Source organism: Lissotriton helveticus, chromosome 8 (genome assembly GCF_964261635.1).
Source record: "Lissotriton helveticus chromosome 8, aLisHel1.1, whole genome shotgun sequence".
Taxonomy (NCBI): Eukaryota; Metazoa; Chordata; class Amphibia; order Caudata; family Salamandridae; genus Lissotriton; species Lissotriton helveticus.
The window spans coordinates 987,783,082-987,807,575 of NC_136069.1; the positions used below are offsets into that span (position 1 = coordinate 987,783,082).

At 39.8% G+C, this 24,494-nt stretch overlaps 1 protein-coding gene across 9 annotated transcripts in view; it reads left to right on the forward strand.

Annotated features, from left to right (window-relative positions):
• DMD (dystrophin) overlaps positions 1 to 24,494 on the forward strand; it is a 6,826,337-nt gene that overhangs the window by 6,733,290 nt on the left and 68,553 nt on the right. For all 9 annotated transcript variants that reach the window (XM_078657819.1, XM_078657824.1, XM_078657821.1 and 6 more), the window contains 2 exons: positions 11,680 to 11,923; positions 17,062 to 17,185. In XM_078657819.1, the coding sequence (XP_078513945.1) occupies positions 11,680 to 11,923; positions 17,062 to 17,185 (368 nt within the window). The remainder of the gene's footprint in view (positions 1 to 11,679; positions 11,924 to 17,061; positions 17,186 to 24,494) is intronic.

Here is a 24,494-nt window from a genome sequence, read left to right on the forward strand (position 1 = left end):
AGTCTGACTACGTGGTAAATAGCGAAAACTTAGAAAAATGCACTTTAGTGCATTTTTCTAAGTTGTATGTTACACAAGTTGTATGTTGTAAGTTGTATGTTACACACACACATGTCCTTTGGACATGTGTGTGCGCAACAACAGTGTATATTACCATTTCAGGGGAGCTACAGGGTGTCCTTTGGACACCCTGGCACCCTTGAAATCGCTTCCTTATTTGCGATTCGCTAATTAGCCTTTAGGCCCATAGGAATGAATGGGAAAGCCATTCCTTATTTGCGATTAGCAATTAGCGAATCGCAAATAAGGAAGCTGTAGAAATTGCAAAAAATATTGCGATTTCTACATGAATCCTGTTTTGCAAGTCTTTAATAGCGATTCCTTAAAAATCGCTATTAACCGCATGCGCGCTAGCGGTTTTCCCGCTGCGCGCTGCGATTTTAAAAATCCCGCGTTACGTGACAAGGTCAGCTCGTCATCCGCGTAGCGCAGGTTACGCCCATGACGAGCTGACCTTGTCATTAGCGCCGAAGGGGTTAAGGACTCGCAAAACATGACAATGATGAATCTGGGGTTAGTCTTTTCTCCATACACCATTGAGGAGAGAAAAAAAGAGTCCTAAGAATAATGTAGGGTTCCTTGAAGTGGGCTCCAATAAGGAAAGTGGAATTTATATGTAGCTAGAAATAGAACATCAATTCCTCAACTATATCCATCTCGTATCAATCAGCAACAAACACTGTTGACTGTGGTGATATGAGTGCTGCTGAGTTAGTGAAACCACACCGGACTTTAAAAGAGTCATGTTATAACAAATTCTAGTACAACCGTTTTGCTGCAGTGGGCTCATGTAGTGCCCATCGCAGCCCTAGGGGAGGAAACCCATTTCAATTGGCCTATGATATTTAAAGTATTGTACCTTTCAGGAGAGAACTACAATTTTCTGAAGTGAGGTAACCTCCTGAAAATCTTGACAGAACTAAAAGATCTACCTAAAGTCACTACTTCAAATGCAGACTCTCTTCAATGTGTGTCTTAAAAAGAAGCTTCTCAACTTGAAACGTCTTAAGTTACCTTTGCCAGCGCTTATCTCTACCAGCAGATTTTGATTAAAACATTACTGTCAATGGGAATAAAACAAACTCAACCTTGGAACGTAGGTTATCTCTCTATCGTGAGAATCATATTAGAAAAAAACCTGAATATCTTCTGATGTAACTAAGAACTAAACCAGCCTGCTTTGTCTAAAGTTTAGTAGCTTGAACAATACTTAGCGTTAATGGATATAATGATGTGGGTGGACTTTTCGGAGCAGATACTCCCCACATATTCAAGTAAATATGATACATCCTTTTGTGGCCGATGTGGGAAGTGGTGAAAACTGCAACAACTGGCAATGGATAAGAGTATCATTACTTAGTAACTTCAGCTCTGTTTATAGTAAAACATGTTCCAAGTGTGAGAAAATTTAAATAATCAAAGCAATGGTACCCTTATTATGACTCCTCCCCCCAATGAGTATGAGAGTAACCAAGGTGGTGATCCATAATGTCTTGGAATGTCACAGGGTTTAATAGACTATTCACCAGTAATGAATTCTTGGATGCCCTAACCGAGGAAAATTAAGATTGTCTACAGGAAACTACCGCAGTTGCGATAGTAACAAGAAAAGATTGGACATTTATGAACAGAGGATTGTTACACCTCTTCGGAGATGACCAAGGATGTTTTTAGAACCTTAATTTCTCCCACCTGTGCCCTAAGAGGCCACCAATTAAAGGTGCCAGAGGAGACGAGCATTGTGGTTCATCTGATGAGTCCGATTGCACAAGGCCTTAAATTGAGGTCATTGTCTGTAACCTCTATTTGCCACCTAGAAAATATAAAGCTAAATTAATACCACTTCTCTGCTCACTCATTTGGGGAACTGGATGCTGGTGAGTCGCCTTGGCGAAGCTGTAGCTGCTGACGAACCGGGGAGGCCCTGGGGCCCCATCCTTTGAGGCTCACTTCCTAGCATCGCGGCTCCAGTGGCTGACCCACTGGACAGCTGAGTGCTATCTCAAGGTGGCCTGTCATGACCTATCCCATACAAATGTCGATAGTGAAAGGTGATGTATAGCTAGTATACATCACCTCTCCCGGAGCACTCCGCTCTATCCCCCATGCTGCCCCAGGTCAGTTTGCTTTGAGGTCGGGCAATTACACAGACGGGGAATTGCGTGCCTGACGAGTCACTCACTTCTTGAGGTGGAAGCCTTATTCTCTGAGGGTCAGCTTCTCCCGTTTGCTCAACTGACCAAGCAGAGTGGGCTCCCTCCACAGGCAACTCATACACACCTGCCAGCATCTCTCTGGGACCTTCCTGCGCTTGAAGCCTGCTTGCTTCAAGCGCAGGAAGCAACACAAGCTGCCAACACACTTCGCAGTCCTGGCCTTCCTTTTAGCCAAGCGAGCAATCTCACTACACTGGCAAGCACCTACAGGCTCTCCAGTGGAGGCAAGGATGAGTGCAGAGCACAAATGAGGCACTGCAGAGGAAGAAGTACATTAATATGAAGAGGTGCGTCAGGTGCACCAACTCCCCATCTCCCTGCAGTGGGCCATCTTGTGCATGTCCTTCCGGCAAACAACTGACAAAGATCTCGAATCCCTGCATTCATAGGGCCCATCCGTGGTATCTATTTTGGCACTCTTCTTTGAGGAATTGGCCAACCTCGCCTACAAGGGCTGCCCTTCCCAAGCCCATAATTACTCTCACCCCTGTCTAGCACACTGGTTTACTATAGTGCAATTTCCTGCACCTGGACCTGCGTTCCCTACTGCCATCACAGAACCAGAACACACCTGCCCCCCCTTGTCGCACCTCCCAGTCTTTGCTCCCCAAGTTAATAGTTTGTTTCCCTCTGGATTGAGATAAAACAATGCAGCACTTAACACAGTGATAGATTAAAGCTCCTAGGTTTATTTCTTATCACTACCTGATGTTTAATGCATAAATCTGAATGACATGTTATGCCTCTGGACTACAATGGTATTTCCTATGTAATGTACTTTGAGGCTTATTGCTATAACTTGTAATGCTACTATAACACCGAAAAACCCAATAAAGTTTTTTTAAAAAGCAGATCTAATGCTGAAGGTTTTATTCATATGTGGACAAACCTGTCCGATATCTACCAATATTAGTAGCAGGGGATCGTAACAGCAATATGTGATTTGGGGCAAAAGATTCCTGTTTCGTAATCTATGATTCACGTTAAGGGTCACCAGTCTGTAAATGTGTTAAGTGACCCATTAATCTAAGCAGCAAAGACTTGAGGGAAAGCATGCTAGCTTTAAAAATTAGAAAGCTTATTGGCCATTTCACTATTCATTGTCCAGCCTGTGTGATATGTATGATGTATGACTGTACCAATAATACTGTTGTTTGCTGCTGCAGACAGATCCCAATGTAATGTGATCAACTATTGTCGGGAATAAACATTTGAAGGTGCAAAAAGGAAGAGATAGACTGCCAGCCTTTCACGCTGGTGTAGAGTGGAGTGTGGGATGCCCACTGCATCGACTCATTGAGTCTCCCGATGAAGCTAATTTGCCAAATCATATGAAAGGTTTACTACCTCAATTACCCAGAGGAGTTGCAGGACTGTAGTGAAACACGAATTATGGTATGGCACTGAATGTACAGTAAAGAGGAAAGATCTTATGAAGGTTATCCGGACTGTCGCTAAAATGCTTTAGCCCTACACCAGAAAAAGAGTGGAGGTGTGCAGAAAAGCCTATTGGAAGACAATGTTGTCAGATAAAAAAATGACGCAAATAGCACCTGTAGACTGTCATGGGGTTAGTGCTAAAACGTAAAGATTCCTGCAGATTGTGACCCTTGGTTAGTGTTGAGTATTCATGCAAGTCCTTAAAATCAATTGAGAACAACAGATCCATACAAAGCCATGCAAAAACTTGGGACTTCGTTATATCAAGGTAAACTTGCAAATAACAATGAATAATTTTTTTATTGTAGTAGGTACATGAAGAACTGGGTTGTAGACAATATTTTAACTATAATAAAACAAGCAAAAATACATGGGCAACTGACCCCAGCTGTTTCGATGCATTAGACTGAACCCCAATTTCTGAGTATAAGGACTTTAGATCTTTTTTCAAGCACAGCGCAAGCTGAAAATCTGTTATGTTAAAAAGAGTTCTAAAGGGTACAGCTTCCCCATGAAGGGGCTTCCTGGTGCTAATCACTGAGGTGACAAAAATAGCAGAAAAGAGCCAAAGCCACCAAAGAAAAGACCAAATACAGCTTAGACTGAGGACAGCTAGGTATTTAACTGTTTCCAAAAAATCTGATGATTCTGGATCTTTCTTAGCTTAAGTGGTATGGAATCCATAAGGTCAGAGCTAGGACTTGAAAAGAACGTCTTTCCATTCTGAATCCTCTGACACGGGGTATAAGTGCCAGGTTCAGATCTGTCGAGCGTAATGCTCTTGTAGGCAGATATGGTTGCATCAAGGCTTGTAAAACAAATTGTTAGATACGTAGAGCTTTTGAATGGATTACGGTTCTCAATAGACAGACAGTGAAGATTGCCGAGGAGCTGAGTAGCCAAGCAATGTTTGTGGGGAGAAAAAAGTAATCTAGAAGCTGCATTTTGGACAAGACAGACTGCCTTATTTATGGAGTGGTGGATTCATCCTACTGCCCATTCATTAAAAAGAGATAGTACTTTTGATGATTTGGTCTGCTTGATGCAGAGAGCAAACCTTTAGCTAAAGCTCATCTGTTGGATTTAACTTATTAGATAGAAATAAAAGCTATAATTCCCCCCTTCAGATAGGGTTTCTCAATGATATATCAATTGCTCAGAATGTGCTTACATTATTTGGCTTTTGATGGTCTGTTTTCTCACTGTAAGCTGTATAGTGGTGCTGTTTACTATAGTGTGGCTTTGACTGGGTAGATAGGCATATGCTGTGGAAAAAGCTGACAAAATTAGCAATCAAATCTTGCCAGAGACATTAATTTGCACCCTACATTCAAACACCTGTATGCTGGTGCAACTTGATTGCTCAGGAAATATCATGTCTAAACTCAAGTCAACCAATGTAGTTACACAAGGATGCATCAGTGGTCCACGCGTATTTAATCCTTAGGTTTCAGACTTGTCAGATCACCTTTCAGCATCTAGATGTTTTCCCCATTACCTCAGTCATCCATGTTTCGCTCATAGCCTATGCTGATAATTTAATTCTAATTGACCAAAAGCCCATTGAACTTAAAATTACTTGATGTGTTAGATGTTTATAACTGTGTACTGTTTTAACCTTTTTTGTTGAAAAAGTCTTAAAAGAAAGTGGTGACATTTTGTAAAGGCACACACACTGTATAATTTGTAAAAGAATCTAAACTATAGGTGGAATAAGAATAAAAGCACTTAAGTGCAATGTTCCCTCTAATTATTTTCCTCTGTGTGCAGCAGAGTAAGGTCTGTGTGCGCTGCATCCAAGGCTATGTGCGCCAAGACCTGACCGCATGTGTAGACCAGGGCTTTCAGTGGGATGAAAATACTCTGTGACCTTTCAAAGGGGTGTAACCGATGCAATTAAGGGTGTGGCTTAAAAGCAATTACGCTAAAAATATGTGCATCGCATAGTGTGCCACCCTACTGATATTTTGCTCCTTCTGTCATTGCATCCATATATATAATACAAGTAACATTACACCTACAAGCAGCCAAGTCTATTGGCTTTGTCAATGGTTGTTAAGAAATAAAAAGCATTTTGGAACCAAAGTTAGACCTATACAGTGTCATCATATATTGCACTCCCAATTTATATACTATCAACTCACGTCTTTCTGAACAATACCATTGGACCTGTCAGATTGATGGACCAAAACACTCCAATTATGTGGTGCTCTGGAAATCATTTCAGGGTTAGAAGGGTGAACTGGATTGGTCCCTTAAATAAAATAGGAAATGGAGACTGTATTATTGCCATTTTTCACCATCCAAATATGGTAAAGGCCCGCCTTTTTACCATTCAGGCCAGCCATCAACACCTTAATGATTTTGAGGATAGGATTACAGCTGCCCCCCTAGGCTTCCCTTATGTACCTCCAGTACCAATCCTTTTTTGGAAACCGGGCCACCAACAATTCTTCCAACAAAGAAATCAAAGACAGAGCTTATCTATACCCTGTTCAAAACGATTTGCTTTTCTCTCAAGCCTCGGTAAACAAGACTGACAGCAGGTGGACACTGGTATCCTTGAGAAATCTAGTTGGATAAGGGATAAAGATACAAGGGGTACGCAGCAATGTAAGAAACCAAGTGAAAGATGTCTTGATAAGATTCTAAACATGAGATCTTGGAATGTAGCAGGGATCAAAAACAAAATTGATAACAAGTAATGGCAAATTTATATTTACTCCGTGCAGCTGCTGTTTCTACAAGAAATGTGGCACGCACAGAATTTTAATATTGATGGTTGTGTCACAATAAATTCCCCTGCAAAACCCTCACTCCACGGGAGGGCCAAAGACAGCTTGGCAAAATTGATATCCACTACTGCCCTAGTAACTGTAAAGAAAACCTATACAAATTCCCCATTCTTTCAACCGGCTCTTTTGCAGATGGATATGAAGCAAACATTTGTATTGATAAACTTTTATGATAATGTTTTTAATAGTACAAGGTACAGAGTCATAGGAGACCTTGTTGCTGTTTTCAGAATTCTGTAAAGGATATGAGCCAAAGTGTATTTTTGTTTGGATGGGGGATTTTAATATTAATAAATGTCCATATTCAGGTTTAGACATTTGTGGTTATAATGATGACTTCGGAACCAATCAGGATAATTTCCCTCATGATAGACATGGGGAAACATTAAATTAATTGTTGTGTAAAAATAACCTTGAACTATTGGAACAGGAAGGTAGAAAAAAGAAACTTATCCCAATTTGCCTATCAAGGAAGTTGAAACTCATCTTGCATAGATCACATAATAATGTCAACGAATGGCTTGAAGTTTTTTAACACATTTTCTGTGGAACCTAGCAGTTTTAAGGGCCATTACATACTTACATTTGGTTTGAAAATTAAAATACAGGAAAGTGAAACTATACCCTTGGCAACAAATATTGCTGTAGCAAGAAACAATGGCATGACTCTTAAAAGGACAGGTATCGATGAGGTTTCAGTGGTGAAGGATAATTAGGATAACTTTCTTGTTTGCACTGATATTGACACCATCCTGGAAATGATTGTGACAGCTAGCTCGAGCATCAAAATCAAGGCAGTGAACAAGAATAGTTCCTAGACCTCCTACAGTTTTTGCAAAGTATGATGTGAAATCAGAGCGCAGGTGCGGCTTTGCTTCGACAGAGTAAGTGCTCTGGTGATTCAGTCTGATCTGTAATAAAACACTTTTCGCACAGTCTGACTATGCATAGCCATCTTGAAATGGTAATAGTGCTCATTTAGTGCAGTGCAGAAAACTGTGGAAGTAACGCTAGATAGTCTTTGCTGTGAGTTTACCAACTGGTTCTCTTAATTTTTCAATAAGTAAAAATTTGTTTGTTGTTGGGGGTCAAAGCACGAAACAAAACTATGGCTACGCTCTGTTTACCTCTTTGATCTTTAACTCTCACACTGTAGCCCTCTGCATGTTTCGGGAGCAGAGAGCAGGGAATCAGTGTGTGTCCGGAAAAGGCAGGCTGAATGTGATTGGTTGCTGATTTCGATTATGTAGATTTTTAAAGCAGTTAGTCACCCAGGATCTACTGAGAATGCTTTATTGCGAAGAATGTGTCTGCCTGTACATCTTTAGATAGTTATTTTGTAGTGTTATACAGCCATATGTTTTTGTTGGAGTTGATGATGCCGAACCTTTCCTTACTGTACTTAAGAAGGGATTTAACTTTTTCTGTCCGTGTGAGCTGCAATCGGCTGTTTAAAGATTATTCTTTCAGGGATAATTTCTACAGTGCTTAACTGAGGAAATGCATTCCAAAAGTCACTGGTTTTCCAGAGAGTGGACAGTGTCGCATTTATGCAGCTGCTGATTGCTATGGGTGACCGTTCATCTCTCCTTTAAAGGACAGCTGGAGGAAGGAAACATGAATGATCACAAGCAGCCCAGCAATTGTGCGCAATTAAGAAAAGAAAAGCAAAGTCAAACACGACGTGTGCTTTAGCACACGCCGTGTTTGACACTCTTCATTCCTTTTCCTACAGTGCACAGATGCGGGGTTCATTGTGACCCTTTGAGTTAGTATTCACGTTAATTGCACGAATACTAATTCAACGGACCACAATCAACCCTGCAGCTGTGCACTGTAAGAATCGGCGTCTTCAGCAAATGGCAGTGTTTCGCGCCACTCGCATTTTAAAAGCGGCGGCGCAAATGGTGTCGCAGGAGTGCGCGCTAAATACAGCACACTGCGCGCTCAGGGTGACTTCTGTGCGCGCGCGCTCACACGCGCAGCTTATTGGGAACAGTGCTTAAGTGTCATTCTTGATAGCAGTTTAAAATGGAACTAACAACTTGAAAAGTTAAAGGTAGGATCTAACAACTTGCACAGCAAGAATAAGTGCTGGAATTTCTTGTTGTAATAACACAATTGGTGATGCATCATAACTTGCATCCCTACTGAAAGTGTATGAGCCAAAGATAGTATACATACTACTGTACTGTTTGTCTCTCCCTGCCATTTTGAGAATCTAACAGCAAGAATAAGTGCTGACATTTCCCATTGTAATAGCAAAATTGGTGGTAAATCATGATTTGCTCCCCTACTGAAAGTGTATGAATTAAAGACAGTATGCATTCCTTTCCTTATCTCACTAAGTAATCAGATATCATTGATTGCAAATATCTTCATAAAATGTTCCCCATAAGTCCATCCATACCGCAGTATGCGATCTAGCTTAAATTGTGGATTCCTGCAGTTTCCAATCAGTGAGGTATAACGCTAATTGAGTAGGTCAACAAACTTCCCTTATACGTAAGCTGCCCATGCTGTAGAACTTCGGAAGCAGTACAATGTCTGATGAAATAAGTGGTCTGCAAATGATCTTGGCATTCAGTTCAAGGGATGATTTAACCTCCCTTGTGAAACTCAAAACTGGTATAAGCTGGAGTGAATATTCTACTTCATGGCTTCTCAAAGATATTTGTACTGTGGCCTTAATCCTTTATATGTAGATCTTATACGAAAATGTATTTCTATTAGGTCCTACTTTTGAGTTATGCAGGCTTGTAGAGGCATACATCTGGTTTCTTATATAGAATATGTCAGCGAGACGATGAACCCACTTGCGCATATTATGGTTTTCCCAGGCCCCATACATTTTCGTAAGCACTATCTGAGAAGAGTTTTTATGAACATTAGTTCTGATGCCTTGAAAATATACTGAGGAGGCCTAAAAGTGAAAATAGTACACAGAGTGGTAAAACTTGTCTCCGAAACAGTAAACTTTTTTAACGCCCTGTTAAAGTACAACTAGGATATCCTCATAAAGGCAGTATATGTAATATGGCATCTGTGCAACTTTTTATTTATGCAAGATGGTTACCTTAAACAACAGTGGGGTTTAACTCTCATGTTGACTAACCACAGCTTTTGTGGATTCTGCCAAAGAAATCCTGTCACAAATATTGCCATTTGGTGCATAAGAATTTTTTTTTCTAATAGGAAAGATGTCCAGAAAGATTAGTGGGTTATGTGGACTGAAATACTGTGATTTAAAAAAAATAAGTGTGGACATTTATTTTAATCTTGTGTTTTTAAAATGTAATGTATTTGGTCTTTTCTTCTTTTTTGTATATCTGCATATGATAGAATTTATTTTCAAGCATGCTAACAAACAACTTGTCACCCATGCATCATTTATCTTTAAGCTTAGTTCTTGTTTTACAGACTATCACAATCTATGTTTTTGATGAATTGGCTAAACATATTTGGTCCTCATTGTATGGATGTAGGTTGTTCATGAGTTCCCAAAGTCCTACCTTTGTCTGTGCCTTTGTTACTGTTTCATCACAATGCAACAAATATGTTTTCCTCTCAATTTTTAGGAAAAAGCAAACAATATTTTGTCGCTCTGAGATTTGAGTGTAGACCCCTACTGGTCTGTTAGTGTAAATCTTGAGTAATAGGCAGCATCCAAAGCACAGTTTAAAACAAAATACAAGTATCTGCATGCAGTTGAATTTGTATTGTCGGAAGAGATTTGTGAATGCCCCAGTTTGCCTAATTCATCCAAGGATGACTAGTCTTTGTTAAATGTAGCTGGCAAAACATTTGTAGGTTCGGGTCCTTGCTGTGAAGTGTTTTCTGTCATATACAAACCATTGTTTTGCCTGAATTTGGATAGGTGTATGGGAAGACAATTATGTTGTTCTACCCATGCACTAAGTGATTACAGTAGAAAGAATATATTTGTATCTGTGTCAAGTAGTATGATTAATTCGCATTGTAATGGGTTGGACTAATCATTTTATGTATAGTTGAATAGATCTTCCCTTTTATTAGTGGGTTGGTGACATTTTCTGTTCAATCATCTTTGGCTCAGAACTTTACCTGCTAACGTCTTGATGTGAGCCACTTAAACCCATGCAATAGGTGCATCGGCATCTCTGCCAAGATGGAATGTGCTAGAAAGTAATATGGTATAATACCACTGAAATTTACTTGATATAGGGTAATTTATATAATTCACATCCTCATAGTTGGTAAAGAAACTATCCCCACCTTTCTGGGATTCCTCGTAAGAATTTAAGTCCTACATCTCGAATAATTTTATGTTAGTTATTTTGATTTGATCAGTTTACTGATCTATCCTTTCACATATAGTGTCCAAAATTGTAGAGAACATTGTAATCTGAGAGATGATTGTAAGCAGTTTTATCAATTTGCCAATTAATCAAAAGATTCTGATGATACATATTATGGTCTCTTGGCTAGCCGTGCAGAGGGATAGTCACTCAGGAAAGATCCAGTGGAACGTGAAAACCTCAGTCTTCCTCTCACTCCCAGTCTTGTTTGTCTCAAAGATCGGGGGTTACAATTTTGCAGTGTTACTTAATTTGTGTTACGAGGCTTCTGTTGTCTGGTCCCTTCTGTTTCAGTGATTGCTACATTCTAAAGTCTGTCAGAAGTTTTATTACATTTGTGAATTGGCCCATTGTCCCCTCTTTTATTTAATCTAAAAAGTAGCATTTTTTCAAACCACGCTTCTTTACTGTGAAGCAGATATAAGTCTAGTATAATAAACATGTATTTTATGTTCCAGTCCTCTAGAACAGCACTAGATTTAAATGTCTAAGATTCACATTTGCACTTTAACACAACATCCCTCATTTTCCTGGTACCTTATGGTTTTGAGGGAACGTCATAAGGATTCTGCAACTTGAAAGTATAAATTGACTTTTTACAAATTTCCTGCTAGCAATGACAAACAAGGCGGGCGGATCCTGGTTTCTAGGGCAAACGCATTTCATTTAATGTTATTCGTTTTCAAAGTATGTACCAATGATAGTTGGGTGAGAGAATTAATCAGCTTTTTTCATGTTAGCTATCTTCAAATACTAGAAGTACAATACAAAGATTATACATTAGTTATGCAAAGACTAAAGTAAACTAAAACTTCACTTCCGTTCCAACAGGAACTTGCAATCAGAGTATGATAAGCTGAAGGAACAGCATGATCACAAAGGATTGTCTCCACTGCCATCCCCTCCAGAGATGATTCCCATCTCTCCACAAAGTCCTCGAGATGCAGAACTCATTGCGGAAGCCAAGTTACTGCGCCAGCACAAGGGACGTCTGGAAGCCAGGATGCAAATCTTGGAGGATCACAACAAACAACTGGAGTCCCAGCTACACAGACTGAGGCAGCTTCTGGAACAGGTGAGAGCAAAGATGACTAGACTACTTCTGAAAGAGCCTGCCAGGACTTTGGGGGCAAGCAGTGTGCTGATGGAGACATATTTGGAAAGAAGACCGAAAAAAATGAGTACCCCATAAAATAGATCTGTGGGTGGGTCTAAAATGTTTAAAACCAAAAAATGTTTGTTGAGAGTGTTTATAAACTCTATATTGCACTCTTAATAAGGAGAACTTCATATTATATTTTTTTGTAAATGTTATTTCATGAAAAAGCTGACAACAGTAGAGACCGCCTTTTCAGGTGCAATTAAAACATAAAGAATACTACAATATGAGTAAATTCTCAAGAACACTTTACCATGCATATAATTAGTCAGCACTACATCATGCAGAAAGCTGAACCCAAAAGGTCGAAACTAGGGTGATATAAGAACTGCTGTGTTCTCAAATAGTATCCTCCCAAAATAAAGTATCCCTGACCTCTTCAAATACATCCTACTCATTTATTACATATAAACATGATTTTTTGATACTTTCAAAATAGTGCTGGATCCACAAATCAAAAAAGAAGCTGATACGCATTATTTACGTTTTCACAAAATCATGTTAACAGCTACAGTTGGATTTATACATAACTATGTTTTTTCAAAAAGGCGACAAAATCCTTTTTTATATTTCATAAACACGTCCAGAATATTAATTATGGGAAATCATTGAACAATTCGATTTAAAGTAAGGTATGTTCCGTCAAATACCTCTAACCTATCTGTTAGAACCCAAGTGCAGAAATGACTCATAGTACCCAGGTGCCAATTCACAACTTACAAACTGAACATGTTTCAGAATCCAGCCATTTAAATGAATCATTTTAGCCTATGTCAATACTCCACTCCAGTTTTATCTTAACCAAAGGTAAAATGCCTTGGGCTGCATGCATTCATAATATTCTGACCGTTTAGCTCACCGTCCTTCCTTTACTTTGAAAGAAACAACCTAATCTTATCCTTTCAACAATTATGTAAAAGACCAAGTCAAATATTACAGGAAGGAAATAATTGGTTAGCAATAAACACAATTTTGGCAATACGGATATTTTTTTAGATAGAGCAAATGTATCCATGGTTTCAGCACGGAATGCGACAGACTAAGGCAGGAATGTTCATTCGTATTTAGTGGACAAAAACCTTTAATCCTTGGGGCCAACATATTTAAACAGAAGCAATGTAGTTAAAGTCAAAGAATGCAACGAAAGTTGCTAATTGTTAATTTGTATATCTAAATATTACACATTGAGAGCTAATTTATAAACGCATAATGACCAGCAAGGAATTTCTTCCATTCCAGGAGAGAACAGATAGCAGAAAACTGCACAGTTGTATTATTCAAGCCGTTATTAGTTGTAGTAAGAGAAGAAAGTTGTAGTGGTTTAACTGCAAAACTCTCAATAAAAATCACTGTAACTTGAAACCATGAATGTGTAGAACATAAAGTAAAATCCATGATACCTGTCAGATAGGGTAGGCTATAGAAACAGACTTATGAAGGACAGCATTGTGGATTTAGGCTTTCTTCTTTTTCACCCCATGTCATTTCTTTAACCAACGTATTCAGTTTTTAGAATTCTTTTTGGAAGTTGGTATTTTGGTACATATAAAGTATTTTTGGCATAAGTGCACGTTTTCAAAGCACAACATTTTTGTCTCACCAATTTGTAATGCTAAATATTTGTCATCATTTGTGCTTCAGGCTCCAGGTATAGTGTCACAATCAGTATGCACACTGTGTGCCACATTTATTTTGGGATGGACATTTCACCTCCTGCTCTACAGCACCTAATTAAACAGCACTTCAATTAGAGCTGGCAAATAGCTCTGGGGAGGGAAGTAGACGTCCACACGCCCGTTAAAAAAGCAAGCATTGGCAAAGCCACTAGGTGTTGCCAATGCCCGAGCTATGATAATTGTCAATGTGAATGTCTTTTACATCGTTTCCTGTAGTAGCCTGTAGGGTTTCTGAGGCAAGCTTTAATGTGGCAGGCAAAGATACTAACCAGCACACATTTGGTACTAAGGAAAAAAGAAGTAAGGTTATAATTATTTATCATAGCGGAGAGCTATAATACTCCAATGAACAGAATCTAGCTTTGGTGGGTGAGTGGGAGGAGGAAAGAAGCATTTGTCCATAGAGCATCAACTGCAGGGGCAAATTGCAAACTTTTGAGCAACGAGAAGCTCAAAAACTATCTTGAAACATTTGCAAAACTCCTAAAAAGGTAGGTCCCTAACTTACAGCATCTTTCTAAGACGACTGTTGGTAAAACAGTTGTGGCATCATCATTCATCGCAATTAAGATACACTATGAGGAAGTACGCAGGGGGCCTGATGAGCCATATCCTTAGCTTGACAAGACATCAATTGTGGATCGACACTATTTAATAGGCACCAAGTTAGCTGTGGAGACCAGTGTGTCTTAGAATAAAATCTATTTAAGAATAACTTGCGTCTGGTTTTCAGTACCGTGTATAGCTGAAACTAGAAGCACAGTCTAGTAGCTTTATGCACCTTCTGCAGAGTTGGGTGATCTTCAGTGCAGAGAGAATGCATAGCACACCTGTCTAGACTGTGCCACTAGAAGTGTCTAGGGTGTGTGTGTCTTCCAGGATGAGCACTTGACCTGAGTGCCTTTCACGTGTTTTGGCTGGGCATTTAAGTTTGCTGCAGCAAGGTTTGTATAGCAGAGAAATTAGCAGTGAGTAAAACACAATGCACCTGTCACTCATAGCCTTAGCTGAGATTGACAGTGGGCGAGGCACTGAAAATGAATGTGTCCTTTTGTAATGTAACTGGCGCTCATGTAAAGCACTCCAATACATTTGGGTGTAGTTCATGCTGTATAAAACTGCATAAAGAAATCTGTGTTTCAGGACTACTTTCTCTGGAAGAGAGTGACACACGTTTCTGTTCACATCTATCGCTGCCTGAGTTCAGAACCAAGCTGAGTCCAGTGACCGGGCCATTCTCAAAACTAGTGCAGAGCTCTCCATTCCAAGACTCTCTCTTAGGCAGATGTAGAATGTGTTATGGTTCACTTCGGTAGTGTAGTAACCCAAATGTTGAATTTGGTTGTAGCAAGCACCAATAAAGCATTTGGATGCTACAAAGAAGACCCAGTCTGCGTGTACCCAGGTGCTGCTCTTTGAAGATGTTATTGCACTTGCGTTTCAAGCCTCGCCTTGGCAGTTCTTCAGAGGTTCCATCAGTGCACCGGAAGTGATGTCACGTCTCAGCTCTCGTTCGTTTAGAGGTGTGGGGTTTCCTTTGATCTTTGTGCACCATCTCTACCTATCTGTGGTGCTTCAGAAAGGTAGGGTAGGTAAGAAATGAGGAGTAGATAATGACCCTTTTATTAATGTGCATATCATAGCACAGATCTGCGCATATTGTACCATACTATATGAGGTCTGAGCCCTTAGTCTCAGCCTCTGGTTGACTTGAGCATGTAGTCGCCCAATAAATTAATTGTGTATTGCCTTGCCCCAAATCTGATCATGTAGTGTCAATTTATGAGTGTCTGCTTCTAAAGGGACCAACATTTTTAGGTTGAACCTGGGCAGTGCCTGTGCTGCTCTGCGAGGCATGCTGAATTTGCGTATGTACTTGAAGCCCCGCCCACTCTCCACCCATATTCGTCATTGGCTTGTGTCATTGTCCTTCGTAAATGCTGGCTTCTGATTCGTTGATAGGCTGGGTAGTCCCTCCCTAGTACCACCTTGTCCTCATTTGTAACCTCCCAGGAGGACTGGCCCTTTTACTTCTGTTGTTACACGGTATGTCTTATTTAGTCTGTAAGCACTATTTTCTTTAATGAGTTTCTCCTACTGCATGCACAACATGCTTTCCTGCAACATTCAGCGCACCATGCACATTTAGCTTTCCAAGCAGCCCGAGACAATGGCAGCTGCTTCTTTGAAATTTAATAGGTCTCCAATTTACAAGAGTTTTGAGCAATTGGCATTGTCAATGACAATGGCTTTTATTTATGTTTTAATCATCAAAACAGATAAATGAAAGGCATTGTCATTTACAATGCCAATAGCTTAATCTCTTGCAAATGCGAGACCTATTGCATTGCAAATGCTTGTTAAAATGAGTGTTGTAGCTGTGCTTAACGTGAGCATATAGTGCCTGCTGTAATATGAGCTTCTGATGTCACCCCGTAGCTTAGGTACGGAGTGTTTCCAACTAATGTGTGAGTATAGTGCCTGCCCCTACTTTCACGTGCAGTAGCTTACCCTAACATAAGTTAATGTTCGAGCAGGCGAAAGAGAAATAACGAAGTGGCACGAGCTGACAGCAGCGCTTGTGAAAAACACTTTTAAAGTAATAAAAAAGTAGTCCTGATTCAGTGCCTTAGAAATGGCCGCTGCCTCTGTGTAATAATTGGTTGCTGCTCCTGGGGAATACTAACGACTGAAAGAGGCCTGACACATACATGCCAGGAGCGAATGGTGAGAACAAGTAATGGAGTAATGGAGTGATGAGGGAGCCAACAAATAGCAAGCCTATAAGCAGGCTCAAGCCTCCAAAGTACTTACAACAGGTCTATTTTCGAGACAGAGCATGCACGCCGTCTAGAGCAGAGACCTAGAATACAAGGCAATTACATCAGGGCAAACACCTATGTCAAAAGTGTATCAGTGTTTTCCATGTGGCGAAATGCCTACGAATTGTCATAATTAGTGTAACAAAAGAGCTCTCCAAACCTACTGAACACCTCATCCAAGTGCTTCCAATTTACCCAGATGAAGGCCCCTATCTTAGTGAAGTGAGATAGTTGCAGCAGGTTCATCCTGGTTTCTAGATACATAATCAAGAAGCTAACTTTGCCAAAAGCAAACTTTCACTTAACACAGCCACACGTTGAAGGATTCATCAACTTCCTTATAACAACATTTAAGCTTGCTGGATAAATCTTGGTTATAATCTTAACATTCATGTGCAATAAAGAAATCAGTTGAAGCTTAGTGTTTTGTGTTTTGTAATGAGTAATCAACATTGACTTCATGGAATTTAGTCACGTGTTTTGTAATGAGTAATCAACACTGGAATTTGGTCACATGCTTAATTGATATCAAATGAATGTTTGTAACTTTTTGTAGCCTCAAGGAGAAGCCAAGGTGAATGGTACAACACTGCCCTCCCCTTCTACCTCCCTACAGAGGTCAGACAGCAGACAGCCAATGGTGCTTCGTGTAGTCGGCAGTCAGACTTCAGAATCTATGGGTAAGTTAAGTTTACAGAATGTTCAAACCAAAGCGTATGTTAAAAAATATACGCATATGCTTAACTGAGTAATGTTTCAGAGAATGCACCACTTATCATAACATGTTTGTATGAGAGGTTAAAGATATCTCACATAATGAGGTAGCAGTAGGTTCTCTGTCGAATGCAAAAGGTAACTCCCCTTTAATGTTTTTTTTCAGGTAAAATGCAAGCAGTTGAGTATTTTGCTTTGTGTCAGTTTACTCCATGCAATTTGTTTCCTTCTGGTTATTACTCTCGTTCATAGTTTTATGATGTATGCTGTGAGCATGTATGTGAAGTGTTTTACATTGTTTTCGGGATGTGAATGGATGGTGAGTGTTTTGGTCAGCCTCTTGAACTTTCACCCACCGCAAAAACCCACTGCACATAGCCTGTGGCAGGCATAGCAGGCGGCAGCCATAGGATGGATTCTTTTTCCAATGCTTCCACAATACATCTGTGCATTCTGAACCCATTTCACACATAAAAATTCATAGCCATGTTTGGCTAGTTGTTGGTTCAGTACATACTTTTCAACCCCCCTGCCCAGTTAATTTAATTGTTTTAAAGTGTCTGCAGATTGCAGATCTTGGACCCAAAAAGCACTTTGGGGATTAGAAATGTCATCCACTAACATTGGAATTAAGCGCCCCCGTTTGGATCTATAGATTTCTCAACACCAAATATTTGTTTTTAATAAAGGTTCTTGCATCACACATTTTCCCCAGGGGCTAGTTATGATCCACTTGGCCTTTTATATCATCTTCATAGTACAGCTATTATTGAGACACCAGATATTCAAATGAAAATTGCAGGACACCTTTAAGCCTCCCCAGTTTGTCCTACAACACTGGATCCACAGTCCGCCACCTATCCCTTACTTTTGCTTAATGGCCGCCCAAAAAACATTTTCCCGTCATTTTCAGTCAATCAGATTGCATGTCATCAAATATGAATATTTTTTTTAATGTTACGCTTGAATCTTCTGCTGACCTGCAGATAATTAGCATTGCAAATATACTGAAGATTAGCCCGTAGAAACAAGCCTGGTATCTTTCTATAGTGCAAATACCTCACACTATTGAGAAGAAATGCACCTAGCTACAACAGTCATTTCTGAGGACAATTCTGCCTTCATAACAAGTTTGTTTTAAAAACAGATGAACAGTTTTTGCTGTTGCCGAAAGCAAACATTCATATCAGACTTGACATGAGAAGGGTGACTTTGAGAACACCCTAAATAACTAAACCTCCCACTATTCCCTTGACTGGCAAGTTTGATATATTAAATTAAGGAACTAAGCTGAACATGCCACATGTTGGCCAGATTTCATATATTTTCTTCAGACAGTGCCCTTAGTCTTTAGGAAAGGTTTCTCTTAGATGGCATTACTTGTAGTGATTTGGCTGGCCTGAACATCACTTGCCCTAAGAAAGTGCATACATAATTTGATGAAGCTAAGATATTGCTGATTCATTTACAAATACAGATTGATGAAATTGTTTTATCAATTCAGATAACCTTTTAAGTAACTTTGGATAGAGTATTTGGACAGTTTTACAAAACTATGAATGTTCTCAAAACCTTCTTTTTACTGCCATAGGGGTTGTCCTTTGTTTGGAGTAGATTTCCAACTTTATCATGAGTCAAAAAAGTCCCAATTATTTTTGGGTGTAACTTTATGATAGGTTGTAGAGTATGAATGTTCATGCAAAATACTAAGAAAACTTTTGGCTACTCCGGTATTCCAACCTAGCCACCGTACTGCCATTCACAGTGGAAAATGCACCATAATTGTTACGATGAAGCTGTCATAATAGTACTTTAAAAGATCCATATTTCCGGATTCTGTGAATTAGGGTATAGCATCTAGAATCACATTCAGGTGCACAAAAACATTTGTGATTAACCTATATATGTGTCCTTGACATGATTCTGTTTAGGCTAATACTGAAGTAATACTTGACTGAGTGTATAGTAGACATGTTGTTAATTAGGATGCCTTGTACTACAGTTACTGAACAAAGTGTGAAAGTTAAACTGCTGGGCAGAAAGCATTAAATGCCTATTTAAGTTTTTTTTTTACCGCATATCGAAAAGTCACCCACAGCTGTAATAAACTGCTTGCAATGGAGACTCAGTAGAGTCTATAGAGAGTTTAAGGCCAAACAGACTTTACACCTAAGTAAGGGTGTATTCTTTAAAGCATTATAAAATGGCTCACAAGATGCATAGAGAATGAGACCAAGTCATTTATTCCATGTTATCTTGCAAACTATTGTGTGCTCATCTAAATGCACCTAGATTTGTGATAGGAATTTACTAAGACCACCAAAAGTAGAAAGAGCTGTGTCTGGAGATCGGTTTGTTTACCCGTATCCTTATATGTTGAACAAACTGCACTATTGCTGACTGTTCTTCCTTGACATGCAGCATTCTGATGTCTTTGGGAGGGCAGCACTGTAGTAAAATGTTGATTGATTTTTTTCTTCCAAACCATACTTTTCTTACAAAACGAACGTGAAAACATGAATGGCTATTCATTAACCTTCAAATGCCAGTGATAGTGTGTACAACGTGTCCATTGTCAATTTCTGCTTTACCACTGTTCAACTGGGGCATCGACCATCATTTGCACTACTTTGGTATTTGAAAAAGTGTGCTACTCTACATACACCCATGACTTTGACTGGTGTCTTTATGTGCACAGCATTAAGATAATATAGTTAATTTCATCGCATCATAAAAGTGACTAACAAATGCAGTTTGCCCTGAAAATCGAAAAGCGATCTTAAAGTGTTTGAAGAAAACAAAATTCTCATAAGGAACCACAATAGTAGCATATTCCACATAGTTCTCATTATGTATTTGTCTTAATGCATCACCGACACAAAGTATAATGTAGAAAGTGGATTAGGAACATGATAGTGTATGAATTTGCTCAGTGAGCTACGGAAATTCAATTTAGTCGTCTAATCAATTCCAGACACATTTAATTTTTTCATGTGCAGTCGTAAAATATCTATTGGTTTAATCATGTATTCGGTGAATTAATATATGCAATTGAAGTAGAAGCTCTACTCATTTTATGAAATGAGTATTGCTTGCCAGAAGATCAAATATGAGTTTCATCATAATACATCCTACAATGAATATTTTAATAAAAAGGCACAATAATATATTAAATATAAGCAATCATTTTTTAAAGAAGCAGGTTTGTGGTTCTGTTGCCACGGCACCAGTCCCATTTAGAGAACTTTTTATAAATTGCAAAACAAATTCTAGACGTCCTGCAACATAATTAGCGGTAACTTGAGACGAAGACATAAAGACTTCTATGATATTGTCATTTGCCGGCAATATTGCCTGAGTGCAATGGTGGTCTGAAATCTGTGACCCCCGCCCTCCATTGTTGGACTCACCAATGGAAGCATTAAAAGGAGAGTGTCTCTTCTTCCTCAGCATTAGAGAAGAAGTCATGTGATTTTCACATCTGGAGGGAGTAGGGAAATTGAAAGTAGATAGTGCGTACACTTGAGTTTGGCCTCTAAACCTCGTACCTATGAAGACGTTTGGGTAATATATTTCCTAAAACAGGCTCTTTCTTTCTTTCCTTTCTTCCTTATTATTGGCATCTCTATTAATTCCTCACCAACCTCCTCTTAAAAATGCATAGCTTCACTCGTTCTCTGGTTGATTACCTTACCTTTAAACATGCATGGCTGTGAATATTTGATGCCTGGCACACTGACTTGCTCACTACAGCCGCAGGTATCTTTTCTTCTTACTTATTTGTTTTCAGACTGTATGGTGATAGAGGGCTGTTTAGCAAAGCTGAAGAAAGATTTTCTACTAGGTTTGATGGCTTAATGTGTAGAAAAGGTGACCGTATTGTAATTGCTTTAATATAGTGCTTAATACCCCTGGTGAGGCGTTGAAGCACTTTTCGGCGAGTAGCATGCTACTCCAAAAAAGGATTAGTAGTGAATTTGTATGAGGAGAAATCAAATTAATTTGAGCGGTGGACATGTGAGTTTGTTATTTGGATTGAAAAGGGATAGTGCAGGGATAGAAGAGGGAAGCACTTGCTACCCCTGATGAGGTGTCAAAGACCTTTTTGGCAGGTAGCACGCTACTATGGAACCTAAACAGGATTAGTGGGGAATTAGTAGAGGGAACTATTAAATTGAGTTGTGGACATGTTAGTCTGTTAGATGGATTGAAAAGGACAGTGGAGGGCTAGAAGAGGGAAGGGTCTAGAAAGTGATTTTTTGGAGAGCATAGCATTAGGAGGAGGTTTGAGATAAATAAAGGGGACGTGGAGGAGGGGAGATTCCTCGGGAAGTGTTTAGAAAGCCTTATGTGGGAGATCTAAACATTAAAAGAGGTTTGAGATGATGCAAGGGGAGGTAGAGGAGGGAAGAGTCTAGAAATAATTTTCTGGATCATAGTAGTAGAATGGGGTTTGGGATAAGACAGAGAGTGGAGGTAGAGGATCTATTGAGAGAGGCATAGGGTGAGAAATAGGATATTCCACTGGAGATGCTGAATTAGAAGTAAAGTAATAAATATAAAGATACACAAGTACATGAAAGGTATACATGTATAAGGAAAGTAATATATGTATGTTTACATTGTATTTAATAAACTCAGACTTTCAAGTGTTGCTGTACTTTCAGATAATTTATTTGTTTTTATAAATTGATCAAAATGTACTTATTTATCCAGTGACCTAAATACGTGTTAAACATAGAATAATATAACCATAGGTAACTTGTACATTTGTTAAGCAGAATTAACAAATATCTATATATTTATGTTCATAATTATTATACATGTTTATACAAAGGAATACAGATATGTAGGTACACATATATAGTCTAAATAAATGCTTATATACACAGGGATATGCTCTATAGTTATTTTTGAGTATGGTTATTATGTGGGGAAGAACCAATTCTTGAGTAGTCTCCTGAAAGGTTATCAGTGGATCTTATGATTGGGTGTAAAGAGTTCCATAATTTGGCTGCTTGAACATAGGATGTGCTACCTACGTTTCTTTTCTTGTATAGTGGGTTTTTGAGGCGAGGTACAAATCTAGGGCGGCGGTTCCTTTGTTGAATGTATACAGTGATTTTATTCCTGATGAAGAGTGGTCCTTTTCCTTGTATCGCTTTGTGGGTGATATAAAGCAGCTTGAATGTGGATCTTCCGGCAACTGGAGAATTGGAGAAGTGTGGCTCACTGGTTAGAGGAGGCAGACCTGGAAGCAGAGGTCAGCCCGGGACCAGGGTTCAATTCCCGGCTCGGCGGGGTCTTGAGTCCTAAAATGTACATGGACTTGACAATTCTCGCTCCGGTGCCTACTCGATTCACAGGTTCACACTCTGCGACTCTGGGCAATAGCTTGCTTAATCTCCACAACGGCCCCTCGCGGCGGGATGCCTGGCTATCACCTTGCGGATACCCTGCCGGGGTTATCTCACAGGGGAATACCAGGACGGGTTCCCTAAGCAAGCGCTTAGAAACCGCTTGGTGATTTGCGCTATATAAATTCCTGTACATTTACATTTACATTTACAACTGGTAATCAATGTAGTGCCTTCAAGGCAGGGGAGATGTGGGCTTGTGGCTTTATATGTAAGAGTAGGCTGGCAGAAGATTTCTGAATCCGTTGTAGTCTTTTCATAGTTGTTAAAGATGATCCATGGTAGAGGATATTGGCGTAAAGGAGTTTAGACAGGACAAGAGAGATAGTATTGTGGACCTTGTGTGGAAATCCCAGTTGGGGAAGATGCGTCGCAGAGTTGTTATAGTAATGAAGCTTGAGCTTACTAGTTTATCCACTTAGGCATTCATTGATAGCTTGGTAATTCCCAGGTGTTTTACTTCCTTTGATACTTTAGGTGGTGTTTCCAGATCGTCAGGGCAGGCGGCGAGTGGGTCATTATTTTTCCAATCGCCACATGTGAGTATTTCCGTTTTGCAAGCATTCAATTTGAGATGGCTCCATGTCATCCTCTGACCAACGGCTCTGAGGCTACTAAACATTTGTGAGTTTCCACTGTCTTTGGGGCTTCCCAGTTTAAGGAGTATTTGTGTGTCATCTATATAATTATAACCTGTTTTGAAGGTAGGATGCAATCCAGTCAAAAGCAATCTCCTCTATGCTGGCTTCGTAGAGTCTTTGTATTGGGTATCATAGTCAACCATGTCAAAGGCAGTTCCAAAGAAGTAGTGCAGCAACCCCATTACGGTCAACTGTGTTCTTAGGGTCATCCCAGATGGTAATGAGGGCAGATTCTGGGCCTCTTCCTGGACAGAACCCTGTTTGGAAGTCGGAAAGTATGGAATTATCTTCAATGAATTGACACATCTGAGCGAATACTGCTCTTTTTTATCAGTTTGCCCAGGAAAGGTCCATTTGTTATTGGTCTGTAGTTGTCGGGGTTAAGCGGGTCCAGATTTGTTTTCTTTAGTAATGGTCATATGTATGACTTTTTTTTTTTACATCTTCTGGAAATTTTCCCTTAGTTAAAGAATTGTTGATGAGGATTCTTACTGGTGTGGCGGCAGAGGTAGTTAAATTTTTCTTGAAGGTATGTAGACAGCAGCTTTATCGACTCCGATGCAAGTACTCCACACTGACACCACGCCGCTGCCTGCGCCGAAGCCACGGACGCCGCATCATGAAGTGCCCGATGCACCGCTCGCGATGATCCTGCAGCCCCTGGTCTGCTGACATCAGCACTCCTGACTTCGATCTCACGGAGTTCGATCTGCAACATGCGTGACTCCAAGGACTCTCCGACTGTTGAACAGACGTGCTGCACCAATGCCTCAAGACTCCATCGACCCCTCAATGCTACACTTCACTGCAAGGTCCCTGAGGCCTCTTCAACTCCAGGGTACTGTTTGCTGGTCTTCCCTGATGCCGCAGCCAGCCCTCAACTCTATTGGGCTCAGACTGACCAGTTGGGTTTTTTGGTCACGTCACTAATTGTTTTTTTTGTTGTTTTTTTATTCATATAGTTTTATATAGCTCGAACATGACCCACGGGGGTATCAGAGTGCTTTGCAATATATAGTTGTTGAGCGTTAGATGTTTGAGGTAGTATACATAGATTCAGTATTCACCATTCAATACAAAAGCGGTAGATAGAAGTATATGGGTAGCATAGGTGACTAGTTGTCATCAAGGAATGATCCACGAGGGAATTTGAGTGCTTTACAATACACAGTTATTAGACATTAGGTGGTTGAGGCAGTATACATACATTTGTTATT